General features: G+C 37.0%; 1 protein-coding gene across 1 annotated transcript in view; it reads left to right on the plus strand.

Annotated features, from left to right (window-relative positions):
* The window catches only part of USP32 (ubiquitin specific peptidase 32), a 79057-nt gene extending 59961 nt beyond the window's left edge, over positions 1 to 19096 (plus strand). The window contains exons 17-34 of the mRNA XM_082493330.1: positions 1469 to 1623; positions 2379 to 2460; positions 4150 to 4224; positions 4843 to 4981; positions 5262 to 5367; positions 5995 to 6168; positions 6680 to 6854; positions 7518 to 7669; positions 8406 to 8517; positions 9075 to 9286; positions 10727 to 10911; positions 11506 to 11592; positions 12463 to 12583; positions 13192 to 13383; positions 13947 to 14238; positions 14685 to 15118; positions 15468 to 15560; positions 16095 to 19096. Coding sequence (XP_082349456.1) covers positions 1469 to 1623; positions 2379 to 2460; positions 4150 to 4224; positions 4843 to 4981; positions 5262 to 5367; positions 5995 to 6168; positions 6680 to 6854; positions 7518 to 7669; positions 8406 to 8517; positions 9075 to 9286; positions 10727 to 10911; positions 11506 to 11592; positions 12463 to 12583; positions 13192 to 13383; positions 13947 to 14238; positions 14685 to 15118; positions 15468 to 15560; positions 16095 to 16268 — 2960 coding nt within the window. The 3' untranslated portion in view covers positions 16269 to 19096. The remainder of the gene's footprint in view (positions 1 to 1468; positions 1624 to 2378; positions 2461 to 4149; positions 4225 to 4842; positions 4982 to 5261; positions 5368 to 5994; positions 6169 to 6679; positions 6855 to 7517; positions 7670 to 8405; positions 8518 to 9074; positions 9287 to 10726; positions 10912 to 11505; positions 11593 to 12462; positions 12584 to 13191; positions 13384 to 13946; positions 14239 to 14684; positions 15119 to 15467; positions 15561 to 16094) is intronic.
* The last annotated feature ends 1071 nt before the right edge of the window (positions 19097 to 20167 follow it).

A 20167-nucleotide genomic window follows, 5' to 3' on the forward strand; every position in this document is an offset into this window, starting at 1 on the left:
TAAATCCTTCAGCTTTGCCAGTGTTAGCCTGTGTTTAAAAATCTCATGCAGATGCTCAATTTTTCACTGCTTGGGTAGAATCTCAAACTTAACGTGTAGAATAGTGGCTGCCTGCTTGATCAAGTTCCGCTACAGAAACTGCCTACTAGCCAAATTCATTTTTCCTACTTGACCTAATGAAATGGAAACTGCTTTGTTTGGACATCCTAAAATGCCCAAATTCAAATAAAGGCAATCTTCTGATGTGCCAAATTTGATCTTGATTTGGAATTATTTTGCTTTGCACTAATTTATTTGTCCAATCAGTTATTAATCTTTTTAAGTTTTCAGATATGCTTTCTTGCTGTAATCTTACAACTAATCCTCTGATCCCTAATCTCAGAAAATGCTTTTTTGTGTTCTTTCCAAAAAAATGAGTACTTTGCTTGGTATACTGAAGCAAAACTGATGCTTTGCTGAATTGTAAGATGATTACAGTAGAGTTTTACTCCCTTGTCAAATTGCATGTAATATTGCATCTCTTCATGTGGTACTATTTATTTTATTTTAATCTTTTGACAGTGAAAGCAGAACAATGTCACTTCTTTGGTTACTTAAGTAACGCAGTTGCCCAGATGGGTTTGGCTGTATAATGAAAGCTTTTCATGGCTGTGTTACAGACCTGTCGTTGTGAGGAGTGGAGAACTTCCTAAGTGTAAACTAAAGAAGCTCAAAAAATAAAGCATGTAACGCTGGTCTCATCTCTTTCGAACTGAGCTTGATGCAAATGTTTTATTCGAAGATGAGCTCGTATTATAGAAAACGGCAACAGTCTCCACTGATGGAATTAGTTTGTGTTGCGGACATGAGATTGTTGAGAAATTCTGGTGAAAATCCTAGGCATCTTCACAGAATATGTTTTGAGGAATTTCGTTATTGAGAATGCTTTTATTGTGATACTGCCAGGCTGATCTGATCTTCACAGAGCAGCGTAGAAGAGCTGGAGCAAAGTTATGCTACTTCCAAGAACAGTCAGGCTAAATTTTCTGACCTCGTTTTTTACTTACAATGTGCTCTCAAAAAGAAAATTCTCATGAGATTTTGAATTCTCTTATTTTAAAAAATTACCATTGTCTCTGATACTCTGTCTTTAAGAGAAAAAAAGAACAGTCCAGTCTTTTAAAACTACTTTAAAATTATTTGTTTCCTACGAGAACCTTAGGGGAGCAATTTTCTAATAGGTTTTGCTAAGAAGGGAGGTAAATTTATCTGCTTTTTGATAGCAAGTTTGTTGTCCCAAAGGGTTAGTAACAACTAGCTTTCAATCTAACTCATTATTTTGTCCATAAACAAAAGTAGAACTGTGTACTTCTTTTTCACAAAAAGTACTTATGGTATATGTAGCATACAAGTTATTATTGATCTGATTTCAGTTGGCCTATGGATGTATGTGTAATCTTTTGCCCTTTTCTTATGATTGTGAATCCAGGGAATGTACCTTCACCTAATGCTCCTTTAAAAAGAGTGTTGGCTTACACCGGCTGCTTTAGTCGAATGCAGACAATTAAAGAGATACATGAATATCTCTCCCAGAGGCTCCGTATAAAAGAAGAAGATATGCGCCTCTGGTTATACAATAGTGAGGTAACGTTGATCTTTTTTCTTCCTTATTTTTTTTTTAATCAGCTGTTTGATATTGTATGTCTTATTCTTTCATAGAAACTATTAAATACACACACGGGAAAAAAAAAAAAAACACACACAACAGCGGACTTAAGTTTCCTTTGCAATTTAACTACCTAAACTGGAAAACTCTTGCCACTTAATTTCTAGAGGCTTTTGTGCACTTCAAGCAGTGAAATTTAGATTTTGATATTAATGACCCAGGAAACTTACCTTTTCTCTTCCTAGTAGCCTGATAAACATTAAATTGTCCTGTGATATATTTAAAATTGGCGATTGATTGACCTGTTAAAAGGCTTGATATGAAGTTTCATAGAACCTGTTTTAAATGGAAATAAAAATCTATTTTTTCATTGACACGCATGATGCCGTAGGCTTCTGTTGCTACAGAAGCCAGCAGCCATCCAGGATCTTTTTCCAAATGCGTATGTGAACAAATCACAGTGAACAAGCAGAATGTATTCCTCCAAATCATTAAATGCGTGTAATTCTCTCATTCTAAAGAAATACCACATAAAATTAAAGCATTGAACTAGATGCTTCTGGAGATTGGTGAACTACTGTATTTAATTAACATAGGTAGGAAAAACTGGTGCTCTCATTTTTGTGAAGAAATTGTTAATACTGTTTTAATTTCATTGCTTTGAGATTAAAACATCCGTAGAGAATTTAAAATCTATAACTAATAACTATATGAAGTATTTTTTCTCCTGCAGAACTATCTTACTTTGCTGGATGATGAAGATCACAGGCTGGAGTATCTTAAAATCCAGGATGAGCAGCATTTAGTAATAGAAGGTATAAAAAGGGCCTATAATTGGTTTACACACTAAAGCCAGAGTTTTATATGAGTATATATGTGGTTAATAAATTGTGTGTAGTACCCATTTCTGTAATTGCCCAAACTGCACAAATAGGCCTGCTACCTAAATATTTTATTTTTGGAAATGTTTTGAGAAGCGTTTGTGTAAATAGATGTCTGTCTCGATATATGTATGTATTGAAAGGAACACAGGAAGAAATACTAAAGATTGAAATAATCCATTGCTCCTACATTAATAATTAAATACCAGAGACTTAACCAAAGCAGTGTGAGGCATCCGAGTCTTTTTCATTATCTGAGTTTTCTTTCACGAGTTTTACAAGAGTTCAGGTTATGATACTTGCATGGACACCATTCTTAATCACAACGCAAAAGGTAAAGAAAACTGCGTGTTTCATTCCATGTCAAGGTTCATTTCTAAGATTTTCATGACAAGCTGCTTTTATTTTCACATCTGGCAAGAACCCTTTGGCCTTGCCTGCTTGGCTGACTCTCCTCGTGGACAAAAGGAGTCATAAACAATCTCAACCTTTCTTGTTTCAATTTATGTCTGTTGTGTGTCATCCTCCTGCCACGCACTGCCATGCTGGGCAGTGCCATCACTCACCAATAAGTTAAGCCTTTGTCAAAGGTATGGGGGTACACGGATCAGCTGAGTTTTCAACTCATTTGACCTTTTTGGCTGATCTTTTAGTGTGAGAAACAGAAGTGTACATATGGAATCCACTCTACTGTTGTCCTTCCTTCACTGAGGCTATGTAGAAATCTGGGTCCTGCGTTGTGCTAGACGGACTCATCCTTTTGCCTCTTGGCTCATATTTAATCAATTTGAAATTGGCAGAGGGGCTGGTGCAGTTCACTGTGTATCTGCGTTCAGCACTAGACACAAGAGAAGAAAGGGGAATTTATAAGTAGAGAGAGGAGAGAGGGACTGCACCTTGCTGTATCGGGTGGAACAGAGCCCTGAAGCTGTAGTTCAGTAAACAAACTGGCACTGAATTGGCACTGCCTTGTGCGAAGCAGTCCGCCCCTCCTCTGTGCGTTGTGGCCCTGACACCTATCTGACAAACTGGCTGTGAGAAGTGATCTAGTGAAAAATAACTCCCTCTTTTCAGCTAACTCTCTTCCTTAAGCCAGTTTGCTGTATGGCGTGCGTCAACACGAGATAGAGGTTCACAGAGGGATCCTACGGGGCGTTATTGGTAAAGTTAGTTTAGGAAAGCTTGCGTTTTTTGTCCCACTTTGTCCTGAAACACGTGTAATTTGTCCCTATTTTGAAATGCGCTTGAATTTTTTGCTGGATTGTAACAACAAAAAATATGAGTGATTGGTCATGAAGTGAACAGATTTGTTCAAATTTGGGGGATCCTTATTAAGTATTAGAACAAGTACTGAAAACTTTGTTACCCACCAGGAAAGAAATCTCAAGGATGCTTTCTAAAGATGTTACTGGCATGGTTGGAGTGATGCCAGTATTAGAATGATTTCCCATAATGACTGGAGACATTGAAGTGAAAACCAGCAAAAATAATTACTAAAAATAAGAAAATTTCTAATCTCAATTAAATATTAGAAAATTTTAATTGAACCTCTTCAGTTGTATAAGCTCTCTGGAATAAGTAACAAACAATTTAAAACAATCCTTTTACCATATCTCATTTTAGTTCGAAACAAAGACATGAGCTGGCCAGAAGAGATGTCTTTCATAGCAAACAGCAGCAAAATAGACAGACATAAAGGTAAGTGTTTCAGCATAGTAATTGAATTACGATGAGAAGAAAAATCCAAGAGGCTATATTACATTCAAACAATTCTTATTAATATAAGTGCTCTTAACATTGGAAGAGGTCTTTTATGCCTGTGCTGCTTTGCTTGTTTTTTCTGTTTTATTAACTTAGGTGCTGGAAATGTGGGAGGGTTGTATGTGTAGATAGATAAATTGGTAGATGTTCATATGCAGCAGCAGCAAATGGTACGTAGCAAGTTCTGAATTTTGTGTTTATTATCTTGGATTTTTTTAAGGTAAGAAGTAGTTAAGATTGTAACAAAGTAATCCAGAAATTTGAGTACCATAATTATTTCCCTGCAAATAGTTTGTATGGATTGTACTGATGTCTGTGGTGGATCAGATCCAACAAAATACCTCAATTCCCGTTAACTTTAGTGAATTTGAGAGAGCAGGTATTTTGAACAGGCTGGTCCTCTGTTGCGTCTATGCTAGCTGTAGTCTCGTAATTGGGAGCAGGTTAAATTTAATTGGTTACTGTGAAAAGGTTATATTCTTAACTTTACTGATACATTATTCTGAATTTTTCCACATCTGCCCAACTGGTACAATTACGTTTACTTTATCTCAGTTCCTACTGAAAAAGGTGCTACTGGACTAAGCAACCTGGGTAACACATGCTTCATGAACTCCAGTATCCAGTGTGTCAGTAATACACAACCTCTAACGCGGTATTTCATCTCAGGAAGACATCTCTATGAACTTAACAGGTAATTTTCTATTTGAGACCATTGGCATTTTAGATGCTGTAACATTTCTTTAAGGTGAGTTTCAGCTTTCAGAAGTAGTATGAATAAATCCTTTTAAGTTTGGTATTATCAACCACCAGCTATACAGCAGATTCTAGACAAGATAATTCAAAGTATAACCTCTTTTCTTTCTGGGAGAGTTAAAACAGTTCGGCAATAAGCCTTTGCACTTCCTTCTTTATCCCCATGCTTGAACTTTGTTTAAATTTTAGTATGGTATTAATTACTTCGTGATTTCTAGGACAAATCCAATAGGAATGAAAGGACACATGGCCAAGTGCTATGGGGATTTGGTTCAGGAGTTGTGGAGTGGAACTCAGAAGAATATAGCACCGTTAAAGCTGCGGGTAAGTCTGTGATGAATTTCTTTGAATAGCAGAAGTCTTTCAGTGCACTTACTCCTGACGTTACCTGTATTGTAATGGGTCTCAAATCAGTATCTCCCTTAGAGAAAGGGAAGGAAACTTGGACATATATTTCAAGTGTTAGAAGTTGGCTGTGAAGCCAATGACCATACCCTGGGCAGTCAGTCATCACGTATGTTACTCCAAACTGGTCACAGAATTTGCTTTCTTGCCTGTAAGGAACACAGGGGAGGTGTTCCGGCAGGGGCTGTGCAGGCGCAAGATGCACATCTGGAGGAGGCCAGGGTGCATCAGTCCTCGTGCTCAGGACTGGAGCAGCTTTCTGTGGAATGTAATCTTGGTTCAGTGGCTGCAAGGTCAAAGGAGTTACCCGATATGAATCAGAGGTGTTGTGGTCTAAGATGTGGCTTTATATAGTCCTTGTTAGGGACAAAAGATTACGCGTTTGCCTGCAAATGGACTTTTGTTCTGAAAGCATAGGGGGTTACCTTCAACTTTTGGCAGTTGAATTTGTGCTTGTTGACAGCAAGCATCTTGTCTACAGTATTTTGATTTATTGTTACAATTTTTGTTACAGGGTGTTAAATAACTTTCTGGCTTTTTTTATAGTGGACAATAGCAAAATATGCTCCAAGATTTAATGGCTTTCAACAGCAAGACTCACAGGAGCTTCTGGCTTTTCTTTTGGATGGTCTTCATGAGGATTTGAACAGAGTTCATGACAAGCCATATGTTGAACTGAAAGACAGTGATGGTCGACCAGATTGGGAAGTAGCAGCAGAGGTATGAGTTGGTTTGTTTGGGTTTTTTTTTTCCTCATAGTACTAAGGTGCTAAGTTGTTGATGAGACTGTGGCATTACTCTTTCAGGACTGTACCATCTTTTGGAACTTGTTAGATCTGTGATTTAAAGAGCCAATTTCACCTTTGAACTGAAAATGAGGTTTAAGTATTATAATAAGGGTTTAAAGATGGTACTTCACAATCATCTTAAACAGCTCCTCAGAATTATGAAGTATCAAAATTTTTCAAGATATCTGATGATCCTTTCAGAAGCACTTTAAATGATGTCATGCCTTGATTATTGTGTTAATTGAAATAACTTTTTTTTACTCATATTGAAGCTAAATACTTCCTATTTATTATAAATTGGTAAACAACTTCTATGGAAATAATTTGACTTCCATACACCAATGAAACTTTGGAGGTCTTCCAGCATATCCTCCTTCCTGTAGTTCAAGCAAGTAGTCTTCAGTTTCTAACTTTGTATTGGGTTTTTTTGTACTTCATTTTAGGCCTGGGAAAACCATCTGAGAAGAAACAGATCCATTGTTGTAGATTTATTTCACGGGCAGCTGAAGTCACAAGTAAAATGTAAAACTTGTGGACATATAAGTGTTAGGTTTGACCCTTTTAATTTTTTATCCTTGCCTTTGCCAATGGATAGCTACATGCACCTAGAAATTACAGGTGAGTAGTAGGGTTTAACTCCCTATAAACTTGTCATTGCTAAAATAAAAATCATATATGTAGACCAGCTATAAAACATCCAGATTTCAGAAGCAGGCAGTGTGAAGTCATTCTGAAGTGTCTACACTTGAAAATATATAACCATTTTAATATAATAATAGTACAAGAATTTTCATTAGAATGCAGTTAAACTGAAATAGAATCTTTAAAAACAGAGCACAGATGGCCCAATTTCAGTCTTGACTGAAGGACATAATGCAGAAACATGTAAACTGGAGATTCTGAGAACTTTCCTTCTCTTCGCTGTGTTGTGGAGGTCGTCCTAAATCTGCCTCGAGCAGAAAAGAAGGGCTGGGGTGGGTGTACAAACGAGAATACTTTATGGGTCATGAACTATACTATGAAGAATCCATGTATCATTGGAAAAGAGGCAAAAGGAAAGATGATAAAAAAGTGAAACAAATTTTGAAACCATTTTCTACTGCCTATTCAGCAAGAGATTTTCTGACACTTGTCTGCAGACCTTGAAAATTGACTGGTCAAAAAAAAAAATCATATCTTCACGTGGGGCAAAAAGTACTTTCTAATAAGTAGCTGTAATGTATTGTTCTCCTTAAAACTGTCCCGGTTTGCTGACCAGTGTGTGTCTTTTCCCCTTTAAAGTAATTAAATTAGATGGCACTACTCCTGTTCGATACGGCCTGAGATTGAACATGGATGAAAAGTATACAGGCTTGAAAAAACAGTTAAGTGAGCTCTGTGGGCTAAAACCAGAACAGATTCTACTTGCAGAAGTTCATAGCTCCAATATAAAGGTAAGAAGAAAAAAAATTAATCATTGCTGCAACATACTTTCGGTATTTTTGTTCGTTATTGTGCACATCGGAGTTCTTTTTGACATTAAGCTTTGCTTATAAGAACTGTGAAAGAATGCAACTAAAAGTGTGATAAAAAAGGCAGCTTAGTTATATCTCTATACAAACTTTTATTTCATTCTTAAACTGTAATTTGGCTTGCTTTAATTAGTTTTAAAATCAAAATAAACTGAACCAAAATAAACCACTTGTAAACAAAATTAATAGTGATGTAGAAGCTTGCAGCAGTTTAATTGAGTTGATTACTAATGATCTTTTAGGAAAAAAATTATAAAATCATCTTGAGGTAATAAATCTGAAGTTAGAGTGCTGTGATGAGTTTAAACTCTGTCAAGACATCAGAGGCATAAATAATGACTGGTTTGGTTCTATACAGTGTGTATGTATATCTGTGTATATATATATAATTTTTTTGCTGTCATTGACTAGGATTAAAACTGCTTGGAACTAGGTGCTCTCAGTCTGTTAACCGTTAATAACTCTCAGGTCTTGCTGCAGAGATCTGCAAAGGGGTGTGCTTGTTGGCTTCTTCTTTTCCTTCCAGAAAGGTGTAAGAAAGTAGATGGGAGGGGAGAGATGAGCTGGCAGATACACTGTGTTCAAAAGAACAAAACATGTTTGGAGTCACAGGTAGAAGTATATACATGTCTGACTAACTTTCCCTTTTTTACTGAAGAACTTTCCTCAAGACAACCAGAAAGTCCGGTTATCAGTGAGTGGGTTTTTGTGCGCGTTTGAAATACCAATTCCAGGATCCCCTACATCAGCATCAAGTCCTGTGCAGACAGGTAAAAGAAAACCTATTTATTTTTCTGTTCATTTAAAATGCACAGTGCTTAGGTACTGGAGAAATTCAGGAGAAGACCTTACTCCTTAGTAATAAGTAAACAGTGAGGATTAAAGAAAAGACAAATAAGAGTTCTGATTCACAAAAGAAGCTGTGAGCAGTCTCAGTATCGCCTGATGGTCTGTGATCCTCTGTGGGATCCTGCCCAGGATAGCAGTCTTGCTATATACTTATTTTAGTTAAAGACACAAGAAACACACAAAATATTTATTCCTTGTGGATTGGCTCTAAGGCAGGACCTGTAAAAAATTTGAAGCATGGTGTTTGGTTTTGGTTTTATTGTTTGTGGTTTCACATAAGGGTTGTAAACCCCTCTGTTATTCTTTGCTCTTGTGTGCTCTGATTTTGCAAAGATTAGGCAAATAAAAGGTTAGATGTTGGTCTTAAGGAGATTAGATGATATTTCATGAAAGGCATTGAACAGAATGGAAAGGATAAAAATCTTGTGGTCAGTTCTGGTTACTGCAGATAATTGAGAATGTAATTGTCTATTTACAGATGCCTCAACCGGGCCGTCAGCTAATGGAACACCCAACATAATGATGAATGGGGACCTTCCTAAACCAACCCTCATTCCAAACGGAATGCCAAATACTGTAGTGCCATGTGGGACAGAGCGTAACCTTGCCAACTGGACTCTCAACGGTCACGTGCCCTTGCTCTCCGATAGTCCATGCACAGGGTATATAATTGCAGTCCACAGAAAAATGGTTAGTAGATTTGGCATTTGTTATAAATTGTTTGCATAACACACTTTGAGAGAAAGTCAGCGAGGATTTTGTAAGGTCCATATGATAAATTAATCTTTATTTGTTAAGAAGAGGGAGCATGAATACATTTCTCTTTCAAGTGAGCACCAAGTTCTACAGAAACACAACTCTTGTAAATTTAAATCACAATGTCTAATGTTGGTGTATTTTTCTTTCCTTAGTACTGGCGTGCTGCCCAGTTCTCTAATGCTGAGATGCATACTTGGGCACTTGCTGACTCCCTGATTAAATGTTCCAGTTTCTTTGAGCAGAAAAAAATTCTAATTAGAGGAGCTACTAGAAATGCATTTCTCTCCCATTATGTAGAAAAGCCTTATTTCTTACATGGAAACAGAGTGAAGATATATAGTACATTCCTGGGTCGTTCTGTTAGCGTGAACTACTCTTTGTAAAAGCATCTGTAGTTAAGTTGAAGTCTAAATGTCAAAGCTGGATGACTGAACACCTCAGAGAGCCACGCATTCTGTGTGCCCCGTGTCCAGGCTTTGGAGTCTGTTGATGTTTAGAACCTGGTGGACGTGGGCCGGGAGGCCGTTTAACTCCCTTCTTTCCTGTGTGTTTGTATGAGGTGTTTTTGATCTATTCTCTCAAGTAGTGGCCACTAACCACTGTCATCACCGTTATCCTGATTCAAATTTTGCAGAATCTCGTAGGGGATTGGCATAATGCTTTTGAGCCATTACAAGCTGCTAGTTATACAGCTTAAAAACCAGTAAAAGTTGTTTGTGGAAGCCATTCCAAGAATCCTCGCTTGTCATTATCAAAAATCTTATCAATGGAAAGAGTTAATTGTATAAAACTTATGCGAGGTGGTAGCTGTTTGCTGTACCTCAGTGTCATTAAGTCGGCATGTTAAATCTTTCTTATAAAAGGGCGATGTAGTATGAAGGTTAGTTTGTCTGCTTGGAGCAAGTTGCGTACAATCTGTAGTCCCTCCTTTGGACATAGAGCTTTTCTTTAGCAAACGTAAGCTTGCGTAGTGTAGAGGTTGTTTTGGGACAGGTATGAGCATCATTAGGTGCATGTCTGCATTACAATATTACCATGTGGTGGGAAATGTAAGAAATATGTGTCATATGAAATATAAAATATTGTACATGGTTGAAATACAGATTCATGCTAATGTGGTCTAATGCCTAAGTAACGCTGCCATAATGTCATAAAATACAAAAAGTTTTCAGGCATTTTCAAGTCAGTGATCAAAATTTACAGTATTTAATTTTGGAAAAAAGGCTGAAGCAGAGTACTTTTAATAGAATTAATGGTTTATTTTAATTGCCAAAGCCTGAAATAAGTAACAAGGTCAGCACCCTAGTAATTATGGTAACGTGGGTTAATGCATACTTATATCTGAGTCATTCTTTTATTTCATATACGCAGATGCGGACGGAATTATATTTTCTTTCATCTCAGAAGAATCGTCCTAGTCTCTTTGGAATGCCACTAATTGTCCCTTGTACAGTTCATACACGGAAAAAAGACCTGTATGATGCTGTGTGGATTCAGGTTTCCAGGCTTGCCAGCCCTCTCCCGCCACAGGAAGCCAGTAATCATGCACAGGACTGGTGAGTTTGGCGTCGCAGTCTTTGCCTTGAATGACATAATACAGTGGCGTAGACTTGCTTACGAGGTTTAAAACTCTATTCATCTTTATCATTTTTGACTTCTCATAATACTTCTGTTGAATGAATATATTTTTTTAACATATAATTAAGCTTGAAATGTCAACATCTTTAGGAACAATTGTGTGCACTTTTACCCCAAATGCTTTCTGCCTGCAGATTCCATTTAGTGTGTTATTTTTGCAAGAAGTCATTTTATAATCCACCAATTTATAATGGCAATAATTAAAAATAACTTCTGATCCTTTTTAATACAGTTAAATGTAGTGTACCTTCTAGCTGCACTTAAAAGTTGGCTTTACACAAATTGGTTGATTCATTCTTGTCCGGTGATTGATAATTAATTATATCTGACAAATTTAGGTGATGTAAAGGCGGGTCTTGTTCAAATAGTAAATCTAATCAAAATTATAATTTTGAGGGGGGGGGGGCTGTGGTGGTTTTTAACGTAAACAACCATAGCAAGCCTGGTGAAAGAAGGTAATTGGCAGTCTGAATGAGTGCTCGTGTTTCATGTTGCGTTCTCTTCTGTCTCAGTGATGACAGCATGGGCTATCAGTATCCGTTCACCCTGAGGGTAGTTCAGAAGGATGGAAATTCTTGTGCTTGGTGTCCATGGTACAGGTAAATTGTCCTTTTTAGATTTAAGGAAAGGAATCACCCTAGCAGAAATGTAACTTATGGTAATGTGGTTTTGATACGTTTCAGACTTCAGAGGTAATACCAAACAATAAGAATCTAGAATCCAATTTAACCAAAACCCTCATGTGGCAGACTTTCACTGTAGAATAGCTTTTATGACTTGGAGAGCTGAAAGCTCTGCTGACACAGAAACTTTCAGTTAGGAGACAGACAATATCAAAAACCTCTTAACCCCTTACAATATTCTGTGTGCGTGTGTGTATATACGCAGGCATGTGTGTACATATTTAGATGATTAGTGGGGTTTTCATACAAAAACAAACTTTTAGACATAAGTCACCTACCCTGGCTAGTTTCTGTGCCATTTGAAGAGTAAGAACTAAAATGGACAATAAGAAATTCACCCTGGAAATATGCTTGAAATTTTCCCGAAACAAAGACATGCTAACGAAAATTCCAGACTGTTGCTGACAGGTATTCAGACCGTATACTCCTTTAGAAAAAAAAGTCCCTTACAGCTAAATAAAGTACGTTAGCTATCATGTTGTAAAATACTTGTGGAGACAAAGCATTGTAGTTTTTTTGGTGTTTTAGGTAGGATTGTTCAGCATTCTATGCAGGTAGATGGTAGAGCTCACCCAACTGCTTTAATTTCTCATCTCTGTTAAAGTTTTGTAGTAAAGTAGCAAACTGACACTGGTGATTGTTTCATAAAAATGCCTCTCTTACACCGAAGGCAAGGCCTGAAACTTTGAGGGTGCAGATGTTACAAACTAAGGAGCAGAACTGGAGTGAGAAGTAATGTAAAACTTGGTTACTGGTGAGTTTACTGAAATTTACTCTTTGATTTAGATTTTGCCGTGGCTGTAAAATCGAGTGCACAGAAGATAGAGCTTGTGTTGGGAATGCTTACATTGCTGTGGACTGGGATCCAACAGCACTCCATCTGCGCTACCAGACATCGCAAGAACGGGTAATATTTCAATGCAAACCCTTTGTTTGTTAATAGCTCTGAAGCACAACCCATTTCACCATGTATTTTTCTTTTAATTTGATGCTTCTTTTGTCCATTTTCTATTAAACTAAAGTCAGTAATCATCAAACAGTATATTCTGCATAAATTAATGTTTTAATGTTAGACTTCTTAAGTGACCATAATGGGGAAGGAAAGCTTTTAAGAAACCACAGTGGTGTATTTTCTGGCTGTTGTGAGTTGCTGTTGATCTAGTCTCCGCAAATATTACGAAATATGTATTTCCTCATTGAGTCAACAAAACATATCTAAAGGTAAGCCTATAGCTGAGTTAATCTAGAATAGCTGTTCAAGCTTGTGAGCCAAATCTATAAACTTGTGCTTTATGAATATTTTTTTAAGCAGAACCCAAGAATAAGGATAGTGCATTATTTGTATGTCTGCCTCTTCATAATGGAAATAAAATTTCTACTAAAACTTAGTGCATCTAGTTCTTGTCTTAATTCTAAATAACTATATGATGTTATTTGTATGATACTGTGCCTAGAGCCTTCCTCTGAGCAGTTTGTCTATGTTTCCAAGTCAGATGCAGTTTTATCTCACTTTAGATTGTAGAAGAACATGAAAGCGTTGAACAAAGCCGACGAGCTCAAGCAGAGCCCATCAATCTGGATAGTTGTCTTAGAGCCTTCACCAGTGAGGAAGAACTGGGGGAGGATGAGATGTACTACTGTTCCAAATGCAAGACCCACTGTTTGGCCACCAAAAAACTGGATCTTTGGAGACTTCCCCCTATTTTGGTATGACCTTCTGTTATTTTCCTCTATAGCAACAAAACCAAAGTACGTTGATCACAAATTTGAATTGCTAGGTATGGCTCCTTGTTCTGAATAAGATTTGATTTTCTTCACAGTCTCAGGAGGGGCACTGAATGCAGGCAAATAAAACAAACCTCAAATTCTTTTGAATCTTGTTAGCTGATACATTGCAGGAAATAGCGGTGTTTTGCATTCAGTGTCATCTGTCCTGACATAGAATTCACGCTTAGGCAGTCTTTCCAGCAACATGATCTTCTGTCTAGTTGTGCAACACCTGCATTTGTCGCTTTTCAAATTTGGTATGTTATTCAAAACACACAGTGCTGATCACTGAATTGAAGCAATCTCTTCCATCATTTCCCCATGAAAATGTTAGTTCTGTATTTTACCCCAAATCCAAATTGTCACATTACAGTGTTGTTACTGTTTTATATTTGCATATGATAAAATATGTGTGTTTCGGGGAAAAATATTTTAAATAGTGAAATTTACTCACTGTGATGTAATTGTCCTCCTTTAATTTTCTCTGACATGTTTTTCCTTAGATCATACACCTGAAAAGGTTTCAGTTTGTAAATGGCCGCTGGATAAAATCGCAGAAAATTGTTAAATTTCCTAGAGAAAATTTTGACCCAAGTGCCTTTTTGGTACAAAGGGATCCAAGTCATTTTCAAAGAAAGCAGCTAACGCTCCAGGTTGACAGCCTTCCTGAACCCCGGACTCTCCAAGGGGAGTCTAGAAAAATAGATCTGCAGATCACTTACACAGCAGGAGAGGGCGATATACTGAACAGAAGTCCATCCTCCCTTAACACTACTGTCTTGAATAATATCAAAGGTAAGTAATAATTAGGGAAAATTCCAGTCAATACTCAGAGGGAAAAAGAAATTTATATTATGAACAAAATATTAGTGTTCCTTTGGCCAAAGCACTGCATTTATTTTGAAATACTAATTTCTGTTGTTTGTCCTGGAAAGCTTAGTGAAGCTTTACCATAAAAGAAAAAAGAAAAAAAGTTACTCAGTGACAACAAATACTGGCACTGTCTGCTTGTATAAGTGGGCAGGACTAAGAGTGAGGAATGTGCTCCAGCATCAAATAGTTAAATTTCAGTTTATGTGTGTGCACAAAGATAGTTTTACTTTTATATACTACTCATTAGTTGCAGTGAAACAGTGTTGTTTGTTGTTTGGTTATTAAAAAAAAAAACACTTTTTTTTTTAAAAAAAATAATTAAACACACAGTCTATATATCTTAGTAGTCTACATGTTTTCTATTTTAGCATCTCCGTCTTTGGGGAGGAAGAGTGGAACCAGCTGTCCTTCAAGTAAAAACAGTAGCCCGAATAGTAGCCCAAGGACTTTAGGAAGAGGTAAAGGGCGTCTGCGGCTACCACAACTGGGTAAAAACAAACTGTCAAGTAGCAAAGAAAATTTGGATGCAAGTAAAGAGAACGGTACTGACCAGGAACAGAGACTTACTTCTGATCAAGGCGATGCTCTTACTAGAGGGCAGATGTTGGGTGGTAGCCAGAGTGAACTATATACTGCTCAGGACAGTGAGATGACTCTAGCCAACGGATACATCTGTGAGCAGAATGCATACAGTAATGGCAGTATCAACGGTCAAATTGATAACCACAGTGAGGACGATATTACAGATGACCAAAGAGAAGAAGTGTGTGTTAACCCTATTTACAATCTATATGCAATTTCGGTAAGTTGACTTTTTATGCACGTAAACTATCTTTACGTGGCATTGTTTTGACTAAATACGTTTACTCTGTTGTTTTCATTTAAAAAAGTAGGGATCTATTGAGAAGGAGAACAAAGTAGAGCCATTGTCAGCAAAATAAAGTTGCCATAAAACTGAGTACAACTGTAAAGTATATGTCTGCATGATGACACTCACACCTGCTTGAGTGCGTAAGCTTAGTCGGCTCCAGATGTATCGTTTTGAACCATTGTCACTCACTTAAAGATCATGAATTTGTGAACCATTTATTCTCTGAATTATGAGGTTTGATGTTTGATCCAGAATTTGTTTTCTTCTTCATTTTCTTCAGTGCCATTCAGGAATTATGGGAGGGGGTCATTATGTCACTTATGCCAAAAACCCAAACAACAAGTGGTACTGCTACAACGACAGTAGCTGTAAGGTAAATCTTTCATTTTTTTAGCAAATAATTTTCGTCTTGGTTACCTAAAGCCAAAGAAATTTACACTTGGTGAGATTTGTTCTTTGAAATCATAAGCGTCTCAAAAGTTGCATCAGATAAATATTAAAATTGTTCACTGAAATGGTACATGAGGTTTGTTTTCAAGTTAACATCTGTTCATTAGCTGTTACCATGGTAAAGAAAAGATGCTTATTTTGTACAAAGATGGAAAAATTACTAAAAATGGAAGTCCAAGAATATTTTTTCATGATGCTAGCAGTTTTGTATTCAATTACTGAACAATTAAGTTCCAATGTTTCTAAGTATTTGCATTTATTGTTATAAAATTTGTCATACTTAAGTAAATAATGGAGCCTGATAACTGTAATAAGGGAGACACAAAATGTGATTATTCTTCTTGTAAACAGCCAGTTAAAAATACTGTTTCTAGGGCAATTGTGTGTGCTTTAAGTTCTGTGACAGTAACACGATTGTCCCATTGCGTATTTCAGACCGTGTTTTTCTCTTTCTCAGGAATTGCATCCTGATGAAATCGACACCGACTCTGCCTACATTCTTTTCTATGAGCAGCAGGGGGTAGACTATGCACAATTTCTGCCAAAGATAGACGGCAAAAAGATGGCAGACACAAGCAGCATGGATGAAGATTTCGAGTCGGATTATAAGAAGTACTGTGTGTTACAGTAAGCAGATGATCTTCCATGAACTGTTCTGAGAGTGTGAGGGATAACATCCTGAGACTTGCGTTTGGCGTAAATGTTACTGAAACAGTTAACCTAAGTGTAGTTATTGTCCCCTGTGATCTGAAAGCACAAAAAGAAAACCCTAATTAAATAGCAGTTAATATAAAGATAGTATTGTTTTGTTCTGTTATCTCACTACATGCTCTAAACATTTCTGATGTTAGACATCAGGCTGAGACTGCCATTGGCCTTTAAATAAAATGGTTTGAGAAAAGCCGACGAGGACCAAATAAGAGCTAAATTAAATAGTCCAAGTAAGAGCTAAACAAAGTAGTGTAGAGTTTACCAACTGTTCTAACAAACCCCTAAGGCTCTCTTTAGGTTTAAGATAACGGGGAAAAAAAACATAGTGTTGTCTTTGGACAACATGATATTGCTACCTCCTTTTTCCTGCAGTTTTATTGCATTTTATTGGCAAAACAGGGAAAGCAAGAGAATGAAAAGTGCACAAACGCAAAGAATTATCATCAAAAGTAAGAGAAGTTTCCAGTTTTGCCACCACTAATGTGTGTCAGTTGCTTTCTTTCTGTATGTTGGGAGCACAACCAAATCATAATTTGAGAAGAGATTGATTTCTACACTTGAATGGTTTATTATACTCATGTTTTCTCCCCGTGTTGGCTGTGCGGATCAACATGCTTCAGGAATGGCTTTTCTGCCTGAAGAGTGCTGTCTCCAACTTTGGAGATGCCTCAAGAAGAAACTTCAGGTTGAAGAGAGTAGTTGTGATTACACGCATGGTGTCTTAAAATGTGCACATTGCACAAAATGTTCCCAACTTTTGGAAGGAAAGATGCTTGAGCTTATGTTTCATGACTGGTGTTGCTTTTAAATTTGCACTTTTGAAAATTCCTATAATTAAATTCAAAACCATAGTTTGTTTCTGTTGTTGTAAGGGCTCTGGAGTGAATGGCTGTGAATTATCCACTGTGTATTTCAAACAAATAAGAAGCTGTGGCTGTCAGGTAGCTATCGTAGCATTCATGGATGGGGTTTTTTTTTATTGGTTTCATAATTTAATGGAGTTGCTTTTTTTTGTTGTTTTCTTTCAAAATTTGGTTGCCTTTTCAAATTTTCTTTTCTGTGGCAGGTTATTCATATACTTGCAATTAAACCCAAATTGCTTTCCGTGCTCTTGCAACATGCTCTTTTAAATCCATGGGCTTATTGCATGAAGGAAAGCATGACTGAGACTTAGCAGAGACTGGAAAAAAAATGGTTAGTTTTTGAGCAGGCATTTCTTTAAACATTTTCAGTGTTAAATTGTTTGCATATCTGAATGAAGATTCACTCTTCGGCCTTTTGTTTTTCAGCTGAGTCTAAGCAGCTTACTAATTTTGTCATACATCATCTTCCAAATTCTTCAGATTTTCTGTCTTCACTAACAAAATTGATACTTACACGGTTGATCTCTGAAGTAAATGTTTGGATTCATTTTAATGTGTTTTACGAGAATGCCAAACCTACCAGTAAGTTTATAATTTCCAGAAATATCTGAGTTTTGTCCATTTAAGAAATTATAACAGCTGATGTTGCTGTCTTTACTCAGGCACACACCTCCCTGCCATTGTTGGCGGTTGTGCCTCTTTGAGGACAGCAGAGCACTTCCAAAGTAAGTATTGTCTTACTTGTGAGGTGTTGCTCCCTCTCCTGTTTGGTATTTTATCTTTAAAGTGGGCTAAACATTGAGACTGAAGAAAAGCAAACATGACTTGTGAATTTCTAGGTTAGAAGCTTTTTCGATACCCATTTGTTTACTCCTCTGTACGCAAACTCCATGAAAAGTGAAAGATTTTTTCAACTGATTTACTTTAAAATGTTTTATTTAAGCAGGTAGCACAATCTACTAATGTTATTTGATCTTCTGTGTTTGTTACATTGGTTGTAATTAATTTTTTAAATTAAATTAATTCATGAATTAGTAGTAAATTTATTAAGTTAACTATTAACTACATTCACTTTGTAAATTATTGTATAAAACTTATTGAAAATGCACTGACTTTAGAAAGATGTTAATGTACATAAATACCTTGTAAATAAAATAGTGTTGATGTACTGGAATATGAGCTGTATTAAAAAAAGGTATCGGTAATTGTATATGGAGTGAACCTGTTTATCTGTAACTATATTATTCAAACAAATTAAATACTGTGGATGCAGATGAAGTGTCACCTCTTGTCAGATAACTTTTAATAGCTGTTTTCCTGCTTTGAAGTTTCACTACTGTTTTTATTAACCTTAAATGGATTTGTCAATCAAAAAAATTGGAATGTGTGAGTAAGCATACAGCAATTCTTCGCAGTTTGTCGAGCGTAGTACGTAGTTCTAAGATATTTCAGACCTTCTAAGTTTTGGTTTTAAGTTATTTTAGTGTTTCTTTTAAGAACATTCTGTTCAGGTTTTTTTTAGAATTGGTCCGTTTAATCCTATTTAAAATGTCTGCCTGTGTACATGAGACAGAGTGAGACTTTTCCTTCTTACACATAATTCTGAAGAGCGAGTGCACTGAGCCACATTAATTCAGCGGTTCTCTCATTTTTCTGTGGTGTAATTTTGATATATCTGAAGTGAGATCAGTGATGACTTAGAAGCACAGTGGCTGCACATGGGATCCCTTCTTGCCTACCCTTGAGAATCCTTCTGCAGGTTATTAAAGTGGGAATAAAAAATTAAATGGCTTTTTAAATATTTAATTGCTTAGTTTTTGTGTGTGTATACTTGGACAATTAAAATTTGAGCTGTCATAATTTTATTCTAGGTTCTCATGCTGTGGTAAATAAGGCTCCTTCTGAGTTTAACAGAAAAATAGGTAAAAAAAGACTTTGCTTCAAAATGTTCCAGAAATAATGGGATTATAAGAAAATTGTGCAAAGATTCCATCATTGGAGGGTTTGATAGGAAGTTATGAGACAAATATTTGAACAGCCTGTGCTGAATTTCTGCTCTCAGCCGACCCGGGCAGTGCAGCGGTGCTCGCAGCCACGCGGCGGCACTGCCCGCCTCCTCCACTCCACTGGCAGGAGCCCCAGTTCAGGATTCGGAATGCGCTCCCACGACAAAACTTATTTTTAACCTGTTAAAATGAGGAAATAAAAGTTGATCTGCAGTGGGTATCATCTGCATATTGCTTATTAGTGCAGGGTTTTGCCTCACCGGGGGGAACAATTTCTAAAGTTACAATTTGTCATGTTATAATAGAATCTGAAGTAAATGACAGTAACTCTGCATGTAAGCTTTTGTTTAATTGTTCTTGTATCAACAGGCGTTTTGGGTCAAGCAGAACATCTGTTTCCATCAGATAGAAACAGCGCTCTCAACATGATTCATACAAAAGACACAGAAGCAAAGGGAAAGGTGCAAGTTAAAAAATAAATATAGCTCGTAATACAGGCCAAGAAATAATGTGTCTGTGCTGCTTCAGTGTAGGTGCCCGGTTGTCTCCAGACAGCAGTTTGCATAGGTGGAGAGTGAAACTGCTGCGTTCGCCAGCAAAGGAAATTCTTTCCTCTCGCTAAAGGAAGAGTCCCAGGCTGCAGCACAGGCGGTCATCGCTTCCTCCACTGTTGTTTTGTAACCTGTTAAGTCTGTAAAATCACAGAATAATTTGGGCTGGAAAAAAAGGAGATCATGTGCTCCATCTGACATGTGGAAAGAACACCTGTGTTCACGTGATGGGTCCCTGGATTGTGGCTGTGGTCAGTGCAGAGGGTGACGTGTTTGGGTACATCTTATTTTTCTTTACAAATTGTGGCAAATGTGGCACTAGGGTTCTTTAAGAAGGAAAAAAACTTCTGGTACCACCTGCAGAAATGAGATGGAGTTTGGTATAAACAGAGACTGACT

Source organism: Vanellus vanellus (genome assembly GCF_965231255.1).
Source record: "Vanellus vanellus genome assembly, chromosome: 19".
Taxonomy (NCBI): Eukaryota; Metazoa; Chordata; class Aves; order Charadriiformes; family Charadriidae; genus Vanellus; species Vanellus vanellus.